The following is a 19,787-nucleotide window of genomic DNA, read 5'->3' on the forward strand; positions in this document are numbered from 1 at the left end:
ATTAATTGTTTTATCCGTTTTAAGTCAATGTTCGATTTCTAGGCCATAATAACTAAGTGACAACTTTTAAACCTTCAAAATAAAAAACGGTTCCGCACACCTCATAAATCAAGGGCGCTTTCACCTTGAAATTCACAATGTGATGTAACGAACACACACCCCACACACACACATATATATATATATAAAAGGTGGCGTTGTTTTGACAAAATCCTAATCAATGTTATAGAAAAAGCATTTTATCTTATATGAGTTAAAAAATTTAGATTAAACTGATATTTTGTGAGGATAATCTCTATGATGAGAAAATCATCCACACAAAAAAATCAGTAAATTCTGAAATTTATAACCTTGATTTATAAGATGAAGAATCGTGAACTATTAATTTTTATCATTAATTTGTAATCACTTTTCATGGGGTTAGAAGTCTTAGAATTAACTGATTTTTTGTGAGGATACCATTTCGAAACTTTTTAACCATACAAAACAAAACTTTATCTAGAATGTTAGCTAGTATCTATATATATAATTAATAAAGATATATATATATATATATATATAGGTAGCGTTCAAGGGCAAACTTTTTAGTAAACTTTTTGGCAAAACATTTTTCAAAACATGGGTTAGAGGTTTTGGAATGGGCTGATTTTTGGTGAGGATAATCTCTACGGTGAGTAGATCATCCTCACCAAAAATCAACCCATTCCAAAACTTCTAACCCATGTTTACCAGCTGAAAAATCGTGGACCGCCATTTTTTGTAAACTGTTTTTGATGGGGTTAGAAGTTTTGGAATGGGCTGATTTTTGGTGATGATGATCTCCTCACCATAGAGATCATCCTCACCAAAAATCAGCTCATTCCAAAACCTCTAACTCATGTTTTGAAAAATGTTTTGCCAAAAAGTTTGCTAAAAAGTTGGCCATTGAACGCCCCCCCTATATATATATATATATATCTTTCATCTGCATCCTGTGTTCAACTTAAAATTCCATTCATTAATATAAGCAAACTTACTACAACTCACGCACGCACGCACGCGCGCACACACACAACTCAGAATTTTATAAACTATTTTAAGAAACGAAGAAATAATCTTCTGGCTGTGTTAGTCCATCAATCTCATCCGAATATATCACTATCTTTTACTTATCCTGGCCACGTGCTGAGTGCATCCATTAGCCTGCTTGGAATTACTATCTTCCCTTCGCATATCATCATCATTGAAGCCTTATTATATACATAATTGCAGGTAAAACATCAAACATAATAAAATTAACCTTTTTATGATCTACAGGGTTAGTTATTGGCCATTAAAAAATGAATCTGACCTCAGTGACCCTAACATTAGGCCTCCGTTGTTATGGATTTCTTTGTATTTTTAGCAAATGTTTCCGCAACCAGTAAGGGGAAAGCAATTGTTGCATCACAATGAACCTGCACAATACCAAAGTCAAATAAATGAAAATAAAATTACAATCAGAATATAGCGTTTAATCAACCTCTTACCCAACCCCCACGTAGAGGTGACAACGAGTCATGTTCATCTCATGGAAGTAAAGGCATTATGAAAATTTATTAAATAGGTAACTTGACCCCACCCATGTAAGCTGTTTAATAAAATTATACTCTTAATTGCAAAAAAAATAAGTTCCATTTCTACCATTAAAAATAAAATATCATCACTATTAATAAAGTCACACAACCATAAAACCAATATCTACAACATAAATTATCACAAAATATAAATTAAGTTTCATCACCAAAATTGTATCATAACCAATTAAAGGGACAAGAAAAGAAGGGGGGAAATGGGTTATTATTTGAAAAAATTATCTTAAAACACCCTCCATATTTTATAAATTTTGAAAAATATATGAAAAAAATTCTACAAAAGACAGCATAAGCTATACCATTACACATCATAATCTTAAAATACCCACACCCACACCACCCACAAAAAGATCTTAGCAGAGATGAAAGCAACTACATATATTTATTTGGGTGAAAGGCCTGAATCTTCGTAGGCCAAGGACCCAATGTATCACCAATTATAGCTATTAATGAAAAGATGAGCGTAAAAGAAGTATACTTTAACAGTCTTTGCTGATCCTCGTATTTTACCCCAAGACACAGCCTCATCAGGACGAGCTCCAGAATCACTCCCATCAAACTCTTGTGCTGTATTGATGAAAACAGCATAATCTGCACCATTACGCATCATATTGGCATTGCAAATGTGATGCTTAGGCAGCCCCCCTCCGAGAATTATCATGCCTGTCTTCCTAGGACTCGCATGGACAGCTTCCCCATTAATTGCCCTTATATCTGCACAAAGAAGGGCTAACAAGTGTAGGATTCATTTAAATATTAACATTAGGCAATATCCAAAAAAATCAGAAAAGCTTACCTTGCACGACGTCAATAACTAAACCGGGTTTGCGGAAGGAATGGAAGTATAACATGTCCCCCAATGAACCATCTGTTAAGCCTGGGCAGAAGACTGGAATACTGTTCTGGAACAAGAGACCAAATGAATATTAATACTATGGTGTAATACATGTAAAGCATAACTAAAAAACCATGCTTAGGAATGAACTTTCTGACAAGATGCATAGATCTTAGTTGTCAACTATTGCATTGCAGATTTTACTTAAAGATACACACATTCATTTTAAATGAGATTCCTCGACTCATAAATATAGAATGGGAGTTTTAGATGCAAACTGCTCAATTAATTGCTTCAAAACAACTCCATGGCTTCATTTTTACAATATAAAAAAAATGTAGCATTGATGAGGAAAACCTCCATTGTGCAAAATTCCCATCCACCAATACTCCAATTTTAACCAGTATATATAACAAAGTATTTGGTGACTTCACGGCTCCAACTGGAAGCATTCAGTATTTGAATCATGTACTTAGTATGTTAGATACATTTGAAGATTTTCTAGCTTCCACAGTTCGATTCCCAAAATGCCTCCACCGACCAGATTACCACTAGTACCCCTTCACTTTAGGGTGGTGAAAGGAGAAGAAGAGAGAGAAATAAAGTTGGAGGTGTATTAATGCAAAAGGGAGAGGGAAGATAATATATATAGTATTTGGAAAGGGGATGTCAGAGATGTGAAATAAAGGTTAAAGGGTCTTCTTGGAAAAGATGAGAAGAGGAATGACAATAAAGTCAAAAATAGTTCTCGAGATTCATAAGGAGATTAAATCCCAACCCCTCTTTATGTAGGGGATGAAGAAAGTGGGGTCCAACTTGTGTTTTATTTTATATATATATATATATACACCCAGGTTCAAGAGTTTCAATGAATAAATCATTTTTACTTAGCTAAAAGTAAAAACAAAAAGCTCAGGTTCAAGAGCCAATAACATAGCCCATGTGTTTTGTCCTATATGGGCTAGAAGTTTCAGAATGGGCTGATTTTGTGAGGTTGATCGGCCCATTCCGAAACTTCTAGCCCCATCAAAAGTGGCCTACAAATTAAAGGTAAAAATTTACAGTCCATGATTCTTCAACTAGCAAACTGGGGTTAGGATTCAGAATGGGCTGATTTTTTGTGAGGATAATCTCCTCACCATAGAGATCATCCTCACAAAATCAGCCCATTCCAAAGATTTTAACCCATATAAGACAAAACACGTTGGTTATGTTATTGGCCACGTTATTGGCTCTTGAACTCAACCCATATATATTCAAAAGTTTTTCAACCACCAGCATATCTGATGCATTTACACCATCTTTTTTAGAATTGCCTCCACCAATTAGATTTCAAATTACGTGATAGAATTTATACTAGTACATCAGATATTGCAATTTTCCTAGATATAAGTATTTATCCATTTAGTTGAAGATACCCGCAGCCATTACATTTAAAAAAAAAAATTTCCTCTTTGATCTGTACTCATTTATATCAAGTATCCAAATCTACTTCCAAGAACATCAATATAACATGTTAAATAAATGTGAACCATAAAGAAAAAGAGCATAGCTGAAATCGCTGGTACAAAGGAAGGAAAAACAACAAACTAAAAACAATAGTGACGATGATATTAATCATGATAGATCACTTGAAATGCTATAACTGCAATAATGTAAGCTTGTGCTCTGAATACATTTAAGCTAGCATATTCCTTCGTTGAACATTTTACCTTGTATGCCCAGTAAAGATATGAACTTGGATCATTAATTTCTTTCCCTAGGCGGGCAATTACCTTCGATGGTGTCCAAAGTACATTCTGTAGAAAGAATAAAAACCCCAAGTTATTCTAAAACACCATAAGATTAGTAAGATGAGGCACGGTGGGGAACTCATTCCTTTTCATGGTTTATCGAGGCATTCTTTTTATTTTCTTTTTTTTGATAAGTTAATTTCATTAAAAATCGAAACAGGAGGACGAGACAGCCCCCTTACAAGGAACGAAGAGAAGAAAAGAAAAGACTACAATGACAACAAAGACAAAAAAATAAGTGTAAGTAAAGATATTTTATTAGAAAGGGGGGTCTAGATGACCAACCCGAAGGAGAAAAAACAGCCTAACAGAAACAGCAGCCCTACAGAGGGTGCCCTACCACAGCAAACTACCCCAAGTCAAGATTACACACCCTATCCCATCTTACAAGAAAGTTTTCAAAAACCAGAGGAGTTTGTATAAGAGTTGTTCTCTTTCTTTTAAAAGAGATCTATAGAAAGCATTATAGATTATAATACTTATGATATATGTAAAAGACTAGGACTAGAAAATTGTTTAAGGTTATATATCAGGTATTGGCTGGTCTACACATTCCAGAGTAGGTCCACATGCATTTCAATCATAACTAAGATTTCATAGGGTCCAAAAAGCAGAGTCAAGCATCCAGTGAGGGTTTATCAAAAAACATTAATGTTCAAAATATAGTTCAAGTCTTGGATAATCCCAAGTTGACTCACCCGAGATAACTCGAGGCCACTTGGAGCCAGGTAAAAGATCCCATGTGACTCAAACTACTCAACCTGACTCAAGACTTGACTCAGCATTTGACTAGCTATACAATCCAAGTACATCTCATTCAGAATTGACTAGCCCTTTTCCCTCTTTTGACTCGCATTGACTTGGGTCTGGGTTGTGTGAGTGTTGGAATTGCCTCAATCTTGGCACCAGACTCCAAGTCCAATGCTTGGAAATGGCCAACTACAATGTGAAAGAAGAAAGATGTTCTTGATAGACCAACTACTGTTATTTATGAATTAGAACAATGTTAGAAGGATATAAAAGTGTAATACCTCTGCAGACTGCTCTTCCAGCATTTGGTCAAAAATTGGAACAATCCAATCCTCAAATTTGCAGTAGTTGTCATTAGGCACTAATAAGTTACCAATGCGATTCAATCCTTTTGAGCGCAAATAAGCTCCAGGTAGGGAAAAATCACCTTTATAAGTGGGTGCAAGGCATTTTATAAGGTCCTCTTCTATACCGCCAGTTGTAGTGACAACTACATCTACCTGCAATCACATTACATGTAGCACTTGTCATATATCTTGATTCAAAATTGTAAGCAAGTCAAGAATAAAGTAACGAAGTCCAGCCTGTTAGGATCTTATTTTTCAAATAAAGAAAAATGGTATTTTGATACAAGAACTTTCTTTAGATATATTTTTTTGAGAATGCAAAGGCCACTTGGATTGTCATTAGGGAAAACACCAAGTTCCTTCCATTGGTTAGCCCATGATGAGAGTGATAGATGAGGCGAGCTGGATTGGAGATTTGTAGTCCATTTTGTCAATTGAACTAGTGAAATGGAAATTGCAAGACAATGAGGAAAGAAGAGGAAACTTGGGAGGGTTAGGGAATTTGGTTTAAGATTTTGGGTAAGGATTAAGGGTTGAAGAAAAGATTTTTCAAATAAAGGGGTTTTAGTTAAAGATTTGGAATTGGCTTAAGGATCTAGGTTGTGGGAAAGGGATTTCAAGAAGTCAAAATTCAAGAATTCTAACAAGATCCAAGAATTGAAGAATTTGAGAAAAGAAGAATTCTAGATTTTTTGAAAAATTAAAAGAAAATCAAGAAAAGAAAAAATAAGATTAAAAGGAAAAAAGATGGGGTAGAATGAAAGAACCTTAGAATCACACCTAGACTGATGGAGAATTCACTTCAAGAAACTCATTATTTATTCATCAAATTCTTCATTCAAAAAAATTCTAATACAATCAATATATAAAAAAATAAATTTAAGAATCGTAATAAACTAAAATACCAAATAAATAACCTAATTTTCGTAACTTTTCTCTCCCCTGAATTTCCAACCCTTATAAACTTAAATAAAAGACAAACTAAATTTACCAAACTACTCGTTAACATTATACTAAGACCATGGGACCAATATGGTCTATCTCAAGGAGAAATATTTACCTACTTATTTTCAAGATGATCTTTATGAGGAAATGATCTCACTCCGACAAGGCAGCCTATCTGTAGTGGAGGACATGCGGCGCTTTGATGAGTTAGCTATTCGTTGTGAGACTACTGAAGATGGACAGCAAAAACTTGTTTGTTTTAAAAACAGGTTGAAGGTTGAAATCAAAAAAGATATGGCTACTTTAAGGGTTTATGATTTGGAAGATGCATTCCAAATGACGTTGTGGGTTGAGAAGAACTTAAGTCAATCTATGACAAGGCGGTTTGGAAACCAAACCGGAGTACCACTAATTCGTAGACTTTTGATGGGGAAAAGACATCTAGGCCAACATTGCCTAATGCTAACAAATCCAAACCTAATGGGTCTCGACCTTATATGCAAGGGCTGATGTAAAAGGAGAAGGTGTAGCTACAAATGTAAACAAGAAGGGTTACACTGAAGTTGGTTGTTTTCGGTGTGGAGGCAAAGGTCATCACGCATTCCAATGTCCTTCCCAAGAGTCTACACATGGGAGTTGAGGAAGAAAAAGAACCAGTTGCAGATGCAGAGGGGTCAGCCCTTTTGATAATTGAATATATTAAGTCAGAAGAAGATGACGAGGGGACAACCCTTATGCTTGTATCGTTCAACGAATCCTTGTAGCCCCGAAAGATGAGATAAAGATTGGCTTCGTAGAGCTATTTTCACATTCTAGTTAAGAGTGGTGAGAAGTATTGCAAACTTATTATTGATGGAGGGAACAACGTGAACGTGGTTTCACAATCTACAATTGAAAGACTTCAACTCACAGTCTAGCCCCACCCTCAGCCTTACAGGATTGCATGGGTAGATAAGTTGTCAATACTAGTAACTCAAAAAGCACTAGTTACCATTTCTTACGGTGCTTATGTTGACTATATTTGACGTGACAACGTACCCATGAATGTTACATATATTCTTCTTGGTAGCCCATGGCTTTATGACAGATGTGCATCATTGTGGCAAGGAAAATACTAATTACTTTATGTTTAATGGGAAACGAGTTATGAAGCTCATGTCAACTAAAAAGCTTAAAATTCATAGCAAGAGTCCTAAAAAGCCAACTAATCTGAAGAGGAAAGCTCTCCATTTGCTTACTAAACAGCAATTTGAAGCCGAAAGCAAGGAATCTGGAGTTGTATATGCTATAGTATCCAAACAAGTAAAAGAACTACTTGCAACCCCACTTCTAGAAATACCTCTAGAGGTCACCCAATTGTTGGTTGACTTCTCTGATGTTGCCCCAGAGGAGTTACCAAACGAGTTGCCTCCTATGTGGGATGTACAACATGCTATTGATCTTATTCCAGATTCCCAGTTGTTGAACTTACCAACTTATTGCATGAACCCAAGAGAACATGCCGAGTTGAAATGTCAAGTTGATGAACTACTTAAAAAAGGATTCATCAAGGAAAGCATGAGTCCTTGCGTAGTGCCTACTCTACTAACCCAAAAGAAGGATGTAAGGTAGAGAATGTTTGTTGACAGTAGGGCCGTCAACAAGATCACAATCAAGTATCGTTTTCGATTCCAAGATTGAAGGACATGCTTGATATGATGGCAGGTTTTATTTTCTCCAAAATTGATCTCAGAAGCGGTTACCATCAGGTTAGTGTCAAACTAGGAGACGAATGATGGTCTATATGAGTGGCTTGTCATGCCTTTTGGCCTCACTAATGCCCCTGTACTTTCATGTGATGACTCAAGTACTTTGACCTTTTATTGAGAAATTCCTTGTTTATTTGATAATATACTTATATATAGCCAATCCTCTGATGAGCACATCACCCACTTTCGCCAAGTTATGAGAGTTCTACAACATGAAAAAAAAAATCTTCATCAACTTGAAGAAGTGTGTTTTTATGATGCCCAGTGTTATATTTCTTAGATTTCTGTATCAACCAAGGGTGTAGAAGTTGATCTTGAAAAGGTAAAAGTTATTCAAGAATGGCCAATTCCTACTAACCTCCATGAAATACACAATTTCCATGGCCTAACTACTTTCTACAAGTTCATTAGAAATTTCAGTAGTATCATGACTCCTATCACTGGTTCAATGAGGAAAGAACAGCTTAATTGGTCAAAGTCAACAACTAGAGCTTTTGAACTTACTAAAAAGAAGATGACAAAAACACCAGATTTGCAATTACCAAACTTCTCCAAGGTCTTTGAAGTGGCTTGCAATGCTTATAATGTCCGCATTGGAGGTGTACTTATGGAAGATGGTCATTGTATTGCTTACCACAATGAAAAGTTAAATTAGGCAAAACAGTAGTTTTCCACTTATGATAAAGAACTCTATGCAATCGTTCAAGTCCTTCGACATTGGAGACACCATTTGGAGTCTAGGGAGTTTGTTTTATATTCAAATCATCAAGCACTTAGATATTTGAATTCACTGAAGAAGCTAAGCCATCGCCATGGGAAGTGGGTAACATTCCTTTGGGAATACAATTTTTTTCTCAAGCAGGATGCTGGTGTTGAGAACAAGGTAGCTGATGCACTTAGTCAAATTGTTTATATTTTGCACTCTCTGGCTATATGGGTGATTGGGTTTGAAAAGTTGAAGCAAGATCATCCTTCTTGCAAGGATTTTGGCATTATCTATGTTGCTTTAGTGGTAGGGCAACAAGCTGATCATCCTTCTTTTTCATTACACAAGTACTATCTTTTTAGGGATACATGCATTTGTCTTCCAGATACTTCTCTGAGAGATCATGTAGTCTAGGAGTTATATGTAGGAGGTGTAGTAGGTCATTTTGGACGTGATAAAACTATTGATATGGTGGAAGATAGCTTTATTGGCCTAGCCTTAAGGCAAATGTCACCAGGATCATCAAGCAATGTCATATATGGCAACTTACAAAGGGGTGAAAGCAGAATGCAGGACTTTACATTCTACTAACTATCCCACATGAACCTTGGACCTTGGCAAGATCTCTCTGTACCAAAAGCATAGGCCCTTTCAAAATTCTTAAGAGACTAGCTCTAATGCTTATCTTCTAAAGCTTCCAGAGGACATGGGTATCATCCTTATCTTTAATGTGGAGGATCTCATTACTTACCATGGTCATCATAATAGTACTTCGATGTCCGGTCCTACTACTACAACTTATGATGTTATAGAAGTTCCTTGTGAAGTGGAAAGGTCGTTCATGGTCAAAGTGTACTTGGATTAGAGCTAAAGAATTTCAACAACTTAACCTAGATATGTATGAAGGATATCATGCCTTTAACTTGATGGGGTTGAGTTCTTTTAAGCCAGGGGCAAATGATGGGAATCTTAAAGAACCTTGGAAGACCTATTATTGGAAGAAGAAGACTAATAAGCAAGAGCATTGATGGGGCATCAAGTTGGGTCTTGTGATGTTTATTGAGTTTTTACAAGTTTGTTTCTTATTTATAGCAACCAAAGGTATTTTGGTTTTTTTACATTTTAGTTTTTTGCAGGTCCAACGATTATTTTATGTTTTCTTAGTCTTATTTTATGTTCTTCTAAAGTTTCAAGGCATTTAGTCAAGTCGTTAGGGATTTATGGGTCTTTTTTGTCGTTTTTGATCATTTTAGGGGTCAAGGGAAAATTTGTAATTTTTCCCCGTACGTATTGATGTCCTAGCTATATGTCCTTATAAACAATCTTTTTTGTTCAAAAAATAATAATAAATAAATAATAATAATTTTTCTTCTTCACCACCTATTTAGTCCTTTCCACCACCATTTCCAAAGTAGAACCACCTTAGAATCAAACAGATCTAGGTTGCCTTGAATCATCCCTTCTCTCCAGATTTTCCCAAACAACAACAAAAAAGGGATAATATACCATAAAATCCTTTATTAGTACCTCAAGGAATTGATTTTCCAATAATGAAAGAAAGACAAATGGAGCTAAGGAATCACTAGGAAACATGAAAAAGGGACATGAAATAGTATCAAATATCATTTTCAATAAGACAATATGTAAAGAGATGAAGATTCATCTCCCTGCTCTTTGTGCAAAGATAATAGAAATCTAGAGAGAGAGGGAATACTCTGAGCCATAACTTGGTCCATGGTTAGGATTTGGTTATGGCTTATGAGATCCAACCCAAACAAAGAAAGCGAACTTGGGAGAGATTTTTGGGTTCCAAATAGACTTCTCGGGATTGGAAAGAGAGAGCAGAGGAAATACTAATTCATAATAAGGCTTAACACAAAATTTTCCATTGCTTTTCGTGGATCAAACCAATTGATCTTCCTCCCCAAAAATACTAGTAATAAGAGAGATCGAGTTTATAAGAGATGCAACCACCAGACATTTCCAATCATTGAAATCTCTTCTAGCCGAGGTTCCAAGAAAACTCCCTCTTAGATCTGATCATGACATTAGAGATTAAGCACCCCTTCTAAGAGGAAAGCTCATAGAGAAAGGGATATTGGTCTTTTAAAGGTGATGATCCACACTACTTATCCTCCCAAACCGAACTTTATTCCCTCTTAATTATAAGATTTGATTAAATGATTGATTATTAACTATTTGTCAATAAAAAATAACTATAAAAATAAAAATAAAGAAACAAACAAAAAGAGGGAAAGCAGCCCAATATTACATGCATACACATTCTAGAGAGTGTATTGGGCAAAAAGCCCAACCAAGATAAAAATTATTAAAGATTTGTTGCCAACTTGTTATCTTAATTCATGAATTAAGACTTGGTTTATGACTTATTAATGTTATATGCGAATATATCTCTTTCCAACATTTGGGCCTGTGTAAGGTTATGACGAACTAAAAACATGGGTTGGGCTTCCCATCCCAAGGTTATATGTGGGAAGGGAGGCACTCTCATGTCTTGGGGAGTTAGAAAGCAATGTCCTCAATTCAATTGTTTTCAAGATATTTCTTTCGGGAAAATTCCATTGTTCCCTTTTTCTAGCAATCATCTATATTGGGCTTTCTTTTATAAATTTGCATATAGTGTTAGCTTTAGATCATCATCACCAATGGGTGCAACCCTTTGCAGTGAGCAATATAATTGTGTCTAGAGCATGTGATTTGTTTTCTTTGCACTTGACATTAATCCTCAACTTCTCCAACTATTATCTTTATCTATGAACTTGTGAATGTTTGACTACTTCTAGTTGTCTTATTTATAACAATGTATCAATGTAGTGAAGGGTGAAAAGCGCACTTAAGGCACAATGGCCTCCTAGTGCATGAGGCACAAGGCGAGGTGCACACTTGAGTAAAGTAAGGCACGGTAGAATTATAAAAATTAAATAGTGAAAGGTGGGTTCTAGATATTTTACACTTATAACATGTAAAATGTGAGTTTTTACAAACAAGTTATGGTATTCAACACTTCAAGAAAAAGAATGATCAATAGTAAAAGAAAAGGTAGTGAGAAATAAGGAGAAGAAAAATAAGGGAAGAAAAAAAAAGTAAAAGTAAAAAAGAGAAATAGAAATAAAAGTAGGCCAACAACATGTGTTGTTGCTGCTACAATGGAACAATAACTATGGCATCATTGGGTGGGTTTTGGTCAAGCTTGGTTGAGTACAAACCAGACCCTGAAAAGGCAGGCTCAACCGTAAACTAGCTCGATACCCTTTTCGAGCCGAAGTCAACTAAGTCCTTACAAGTTTGGGCCGAGTAAAAATCATCAAATGTAAAATTCAATATTTTTAATGGTAAAAAATTGAACTTTCCAAATAAAGTTTATTTTGTATGTAAAAAATATACAATCAAATATGAAATTAGTGTCTTAATTAAATAAATTCATTCATTTTTAGTGAGGCACATGTCTAAAGCACGTTGCGCCTTGACTGAGGTGCTATCAAGGCATGCGCCTTGGTGCACATCACTTAAACTACCTCGCCTCACATGTATTAAGGAGCCTTCGGTCTGCTCTACCTTGAGGCGCACTAAGGCGCTCGCCTTGACTACACTCGGTATGTATTATTCATTAACTTTCCTTATGTAGTGGAACCCTTTACATTACATTGTCAATCCTAACTCAAGATAGAGGAGGAGAGTAGTGTTAGGTTGGCAAACAGTGAAAGAATGTGCTACATCCTTACATGAATAGTCAACCCCAAATATTTGAGATAAGGCTATGTTGTTATTGATGTTGTCATCATTGTTAGCAACACAGCATAATTTTTGGAGAATGGAATAAATAGATCTTACAAACTTATTTTCTTATTTTTTTTAATTGTTAAAATTATATAATAAAACACAACAGTGGATCCCACTCCCTTTATTCTCTCATAAAGAGGGTTGTGATTTAATCTTGCTATGAATCTCGAGGACAACTTTTAACTTCATTTTTTTCCTTTTCTATTACTTTTCAAGAATACCCTTCCAACTTTAGTGCCTTTCCTCTTCTACTTCTAAATTTATTGTCTTTCCTCTCCTACTCATAAACCCCAAAGAGGATGCTCGTGTCGGTAGGCACAGATATACTCTAATAAATACATAATATTACAACTTTGTTGGAACTTTTTGAGTTAGTTTTAATTGAGGCTTATAGTCCATCTTACCTAGAGGCTATGCATCACTCCATAGAAGCTAACAGGCACACCTACAAGTGTATATATATCGAATAGGCTTGCAAAATTTTGTGCTCTTTGGAATGCCTTATAGGTTGGGAGGGTCGCTTTAAATTTGTTTTTTCTAATTCATAGTACATTGCTTAAAAACACTTGAAAACAATTAAGAATGCCAAAGAAATCCACAGGGAAACAGTAGTAACACATCAGATTATTCAAACACAAATGAGGACACAATTTGTTCAAGGCATCTTGATTCAAGTGCATTCCAGGACGCTTCGAAAACAAATCTAGGTCCCCTACTCTATTTTTCTACTTGAATCTGAAGCTAACTTTTCACACTATCTCAACTTCAGTGCCAGACATGCATCGGAAACCCAATATTTCCATGCACCCATTAATCCTCACAACCAAGTGATTAAATTTCGATTTCAATCATATTGGAAATGGAAATATTTCATGGAAATCAATACAATTTAGAAGGAAATGATAAAAAGTTAAGGAACTTTTCATTACAAGCATACGAAAATGATAAAACATATATGAAAACACACTTAAGTCATCAAACTATAATAAATTACTAAGCCGATAAACCTGGCTCCATGAGCCTCACAGAAGGTGCCCCCCCCCCCCAATTACTCAAAGTCGTTAGGTATATTACATGAGGCCTCCCAAGCGAGCGTAGTATAAGTAGTGCGACTTTGAGAACGAGTGGAGAAAATGAAGATTGGTAGCCTTTTTTTTTTTATGAATAAACAATAATTTATTAATCAAAGAAATCAACATGTCGAGATAACCAGCCACAATACAAGGGAAGCAAGATTACAAAATTACTCTAAGCACAAAGAACCCCATCTAAACACAAATTCCTCAAAAAACACCTTTAAATTTTGGAAAAATGTGCAGTTTTTTCCAGATTTTTGTAATCGAGTGGGTCTATTCGAGCTACGTTATAAGTGGGTCCCACAATTTATTTGAGGCGGGACCACTTGGAAACTTGTTCTTATTGAAGAAAATAGTTTCATGTTTTTAGTTGTCAAAAATCCATTTTGGGTGAATGACAAATCGGCTCTTAACAACCCCTATTAGCCATGGTTTGTTGTATGTGGTTTATAGAATTATTGAGTTTATAAGTGAAACTCTTTAGTCCCACATCGGATAGGAATAAGAAAATTGTCTAGTTCTTATATAGAACTTCTCATATCACTTAAGTATATATGAGAGAGAGATTTGGATAAACCCACGCATGAGCACAAGGGGCCCATGGGCTCAAGAAGGATTTGATCCATTGGTCCAAAAAATCCTTAATGCGTGTGCGGGAACACGATGCGCGCGTAGGGGGTGCAAATTTCGTCAATTTGATTTCACGTGGGTGCGCGCAACAGGCCCTTTTGCTAATTTTCATGTTGGGCTTGGGGCTGGGCTTAAATCCGATTTTTCTCTTGAAGGGGCACACCCCTTAATTCCTATCACCGTCCATTAGGACACCTCTTGATCCTTGGGTGCCTGTTCGTCCAGTAAGGACACCTCCATTGATTTCTTTGGGTTGTCTCGACATTATGTCTCTTAGATCATTCCCTTTCCTAAGAGACACCTTGTCTCTTAATTTTCAATAAATAGGTCATTACGACCTTAGTTTTTCTAACTCAAAAAATTTCTCTTCTTCTTTGCTGTTTTAACGTACTTGCATTCTATTTTTCGTCTGCATTCTTTGAGAGTACAACAGTAGCATTCGGTTCGCTAGACATGTAGATTATAGTGCTGCCTCTACACATGTGATCGTTGTATCCTGTGACACAATTGTTCATTAATCCGTGTGCACCAAGTTGCGGGAACAAAATTGTCTTAAGGAGATTGTGTTCAACACAAGCCTAGGTTAAACTTCAATTTGTTCATTCTCGAGTATCTACCGGATAACAATAAATTCCCCTTCACATTTTCTCCAATAAAAAACAGGAAGCCCAACACCTCTAAGATCAAATCTTGGAAATCCATAGCCTCCTCATGGAAAACCCTTCAATTTCTTTCTCGCCATGTTACCCAACATATGGCAAAAGGGGTAAGGGACCAAAAGTATCTTCTTCTACCCGAGACACAAGAAGTGGAACCAAAGTTTCCCCAAGATTGGTAACATTTCACTACACGTTTGCATGAGTATCGAAAAGTGTGGCACCCCTAAAACAACTATATGCTTCTTGGAAATAAGAATAATAACACCAAATAATTACAATACTTAAATGAACCATTTTCTTGAATGAACAAACCATTATGTACTAAACTATCACATTATTAAATTTTTATGAAAAATACATTCTCACATTATCATACATATTTTTTTTATCTTTTCAATCTGTACGAAAAAGTTACTAATACATCTAACTTATTAGAATAGGAACAATTATATGTGTGTACTTATATGGTTTGTTGTATGTGGTTTATAGAATTATTGAGTTTATAAGTGAAACTCTTTAGTCCCACATCGGATAGGAATAAGAAAATTGTCTAGTTCTTATATAGAACTTCTCATATCACTTAAGTGTATATGAGAGAGAGATTTGGATAAACCCACGCATGAGCACAAGGGGCCCATGGGCTCAAGAAGGATTTGATCCATTGGTCCAAAAAATCCTTAATGCGTGTGCGGGCACACGAAATGCGCGTGGGGGGGTGCAAATTTCGTCAATTTGGTTTCACGTGGGTGCGCGCGACAGGCCCTTTTGCTAATTTTCATGTTGGGCTTGGGGCTGGGCTTAAATCCGATTTTTCTCTTGAAGGGGCACACCCCTTAATTCCTATCACCGTCCATTAGGACACCTCTTGATCCTTGGGTGCCTGTTCGTCCAGTAAGGACACCTCCATTGATTTCTTTGGGTTGACTCGACATTATGTCTCTTAGATCATTCCCTTTCCTAAGAGACACCTTGTCTCTTAATTTTCAATAAATAGGTCATTGCGACCTTAGTTTTTCTAACTCAAAAAATTTCTCTTCTTCTTTGTTGTTTTAACGTACTTGCATTCTATTTTTCGTCTACATTCTTTGAGAGTACAATAATAGCGTTCGGTTCGCTAGACGTGTAGATTATAGTGCTGCCTCTACACGTTTGATCGTTGTATCCTGTGACACAATTGTTCATTAATCCATGTGCACCAAGTTGCGGGAACAAAATTATCTTAAAGGCATTGTGTTCAACACAAGCCTAGGTTAAACTTCAATTTGTTCATTCTCGAGTATCTACCGGATAACAATAAATTCCCCTTCACATTTTCTCCAATAAAAAACAGGAAGCCCAGCACCTCTAAGATCAAATCTTGGAAATCCATAGCCTCCTCATTGAAAACCCTTCAATTTCTTTCTCGCCATGTTACCCAACATATGGCAAAAGGGGTAAGGGACCAAAAGTATCTTCTTCTACCCGAGACACAAGAAGTGGAACCAAAGTTTCCCCAAGATTGGTAACATGTCACTATACGTTTGCATGAGTATCGAAAAGTGTGGCACCCCTAAAACAACTATATGCTTCTTGGAAATAAGAATAATAACACCAAATAATTACAATACTTAAATGAACCATTTTCTTGAATGAACAAACCATTATGTACTAAACTATCACATTATTAAATTTTTATGAAAAATACATTCTCACATTATCATACATATTTTTTTTATCTTTTCAATCTGTACGAATAAGTTACTAATACATCTAACTTATTAGAATAGGAACAATTATATGTGTGTACTTTTATGGTTTGTTGTATGTGATTTATAGAATTATTGAGTTTTGAAACTCTTTAGTCCCACATCGGATAGGAATAAGAAAATTGTCTAGTTCTTATATAGAACTTCTCATATCACTTAAGTGTATATGAGAGAGAGATTTGGATAAACCCACGCATGAGCACAAGGGGCCCATGGGCTCAAGAAGGATTTGATCCATTGGTCCAAAAAATCCTTAATGCGTGTGCGGGCACACGAAATGCGCGTGGGGGGGTGCAAATTTCGTCAATTTGGTTTCACGTGGGTGCGCGCGACAGGCCCTTTTGCTAATTTTCATGTTGGGCTTGGGGTTGGGCTTAAATCCGATTTTTCTCTTGAAGGGGCACACCCCTTAATTCCTATCACCGTCCATTAGGACACCTCTTGATCCTTGGGTGCCTGTTTGTCCAGTAAGGACACCTCCATTGATTTCTTTGGGTTGTCTCGACATTATGTCTCTTAGATCATTCCCTTTCCTAAGAGACACCTTGTCTCTTAATTTTCAATAAATAGGTCATTGCGACCTTAGTTTTTCTAACTCAAAAAATTTCTCTTCTTCTTTACTGTTTTAACGTACTTGCATTCTATTTTTCATCTGCATTCTTTGAGAGTACAACAGTAGAGTTCGGTTCGCTAGACGTGTAGATTATAGTGCTGCCTCTACACGTGTGATCGTTGTATCCTGTGACACAATTGTTCATTAATCCGTGTGCACCAAGTTGCGGGAACAAAATTGTCTTAAGGACATTGTGTTCAACACAAGCCTCGGTTAAATTTCAATTTGTTCATTCTCGAATATCTACCGGATAACAATAAATTCCCCTTCACATTTTCTCCAATAAAAAATAGGAAGTCCAACACCTCTAAGATCAAATCTTGGAAATCCATAGCCTCCTCATTGAAAACCCTTCAATTTCTTTCTCGCCATGTTACCCAGCATATGGCAAAAGGGGTAAGGGACCAAAAGTATCTTCTTCTACCCGAGACACAAAAAGTGGAACCAAAGTTTCCCCAAGATTGGTAACATTTCACTACACGTTTGCATGAGTATGGAAAAGTGTGGCACCCCTAAAACAACTATATGCTTCTTGGAAATAAGAATGATAACACCAAATAATTACAATACTTAAATGAACCATTTTCTTTAATGAACAAACCATTATGTACTAAACTATCACATTATTATAATTTATGAAAAATACATTCTCACATTATCATACATATTTTTTTTATCTTTTCAATCTGTACAAATAAGTTACTAATACATCTAACTTATTAGAATAGGAACAATTATATGTGTGTACTTATATGAATATTTCGGTCAAACTTTATTATTCATCAAATATTCACACCGAAATCTTACATTTTTATACCTAAAATTTGATTATTAAGTTCATATTTACTATTCACCGAACTATTTCACGAAATAAACAATGATGTCTACCAAAATATATAGATAAAGAAATTAGAATTTAAATTTCATGTCAGACCTTCTGGAAATAGAAATATTCTGGTAAATTTCGTGGAAATATGTTGAAATTTCATAGTATGCTTATGATAATAATTTTTCCTCGATGTGATAATCCTGTCAATTATATAAAATAATCTTAAATTTTAGTTACTTAATCCAAATATCTAACTCATTAAACGTTTTTGTATCCATATAAAAATGCTAACGGAGACAAAAATATTAAACAAGAAAAATATTTTTTAAGTATAATTCAATTAAAGAGAAATGCAGATCAATTATCAATGCTTTCTCTACTTAAGCTGATCTATTGAAAGTTAGAAACTTGAATCACTCACCATATGATGCTCAACGAGATATCTAACCGTCTCTCGAACACCTGACGAAATGAGATTCGAAGTAAAGCCCAGGAACACTTTACATCTCACGGATTCTCTAAAGTCTGGGTTCCTCTCCTCCTCACTGCAATCTTCGGAAGGGGTCTCATCAGATAACCTCCAATCTAGCTTCAACCCAAATAAAATAAATTTAGAAGAGAAAAAACCCAAATATAGGAAGAAATAACAACACCCAACAATATAAAAAAAAAATTCCTTAAAAATCTATAATAATAAAAATTGAGGGGAAAAAAAGTCGACTTTGGATTCTATGGAGCTGAAATTCACCATCTGATTAACGACTTCTATGGCGTCTCCGAGATTAGAGGCCTGAAACCCAGTTGAAACCATGGATTTAAGGAGTTCGGAATAGTTGACACCTCGATTGAAATCGTAACCCTCGATCTTCCCACATGTTCCTTCTAGGGTTTCTGATTCTTTGAACACTGTGGACCGTACAGACTCCAAAAGTTGTTCTTCCGCAGCTTCCCCCATTTCTTCGGCAAAGCAGACAGACAGATGTTTTGGCTTACTGCATTTGAGAAATTGCTGTAGTCGCAGAAGTTTGCATTACACAGATTATTTAAAAAAAAAAAAATATATATATATATATATGGGAAGGGATCAGCAGACAAATTTTGGGACAAAGATCTAAACAAATCATCCCAACCGTTAGATGATTTGAGATCTAACGACGCAGATAAGTTATAAATCCACGTATTTTATAAAATTAATTCACTTAAAATTTTATAAAATTGCAACCTCCTCCCTATATCTTCAAAACCAATTGATTCACTTAACCTTTTCTAAAAATTATATCTACCTCCCCGCATCTTCAAACCCCCAAATCACATTCGTATTCTTCCTCCAACAGAAACCTCCTCATATGAAACTAAAACATAAAAAATTCAAGTACCCAAATAGATCTGAGCCTACAGAATTGATTATGTCAAAATCCAATCATTCTAAAAGATCATGAAGAACACGGGTAATTTGTTAAAATTACAACTACTGATTTTAATTGAATCGTTTAACTTGGATATATATGTCCGCCATTAATGGTGGATTGAAGATCCCACTCCCTCTTTCGATTCCTTCTCTTCTTTAGATTCAACTAGTGCTTCAAATCTTCTAGTTTAGAGGTTTGACGGAGTCCACCATTAATGGTGGACTGAACCAATATATTTTATTTACGAAGTGAGATGAAGAAGACGAAGTGAGATGAGGGTTTTTGTTT

General features: G+C 35.7%; 1 protein-coding gene across 2 annotated transcripts; it reads right to left on the reverse strand.

Moving 5' to 3' along the window:
* Positions 1–1,061: 1,061 nt before the first annotated feature.
* On the reverse strand, positions 1,062–19,128 carry DHS (deoxyhypusine synthase). 2 transcript variants are annotated; one of them, XM_086438491.1, is made up of 8 exons: positions 18,839–19,128; positions 18,512–18,679; positions 5,273–5,491; positions 4,161–4,247; positions 2,410–2,515; positions 2,092–2,327; positions 1,331–1,436; positions 1,062–1,229 (listed from the first exon to the last, which is right to left on the reverse strand). In XM_086438491.1, the coding sequence occupies exons 1-7, from the start codon at positions 19,043–19,045 to the stop codon at positions 1,347–1,349; spliced, it is 1,113 nt and encodes a 370-aa protein (XP_086294617.1). In that variant the 5' UTR covers positions 19,046–19,128; the 3' UTR covers positions 1,062–1,229; positions 1,331–1,346. The 2 variants fall into 2 exon arrangements, with proteins under 2 accessions (XP_086294617.1, XP_086294609.1); XM_086438483.1 differs by having other exon boundaries at positions 1,062–1,436.
* Between the last annotated feature and the right edge of the window lie 659 nt (positions 19,129–19,787).

The sequence above is a fragment of the Akebia trifoliata genome, chromosome 1, assembly GCF_017979445.1.
Source record: "Akebia trifoliata isolate Shusen 1 chromosome 1, ASM1797944v1, whole genome shotgun sequence".
Lineage (NCBI taxonomy): Eukaryota > Viridiplantae > Streptophyta > Magnoliopsida > Ranunculales > Lardizabalaceae > Akebia > Akebia trifoliata.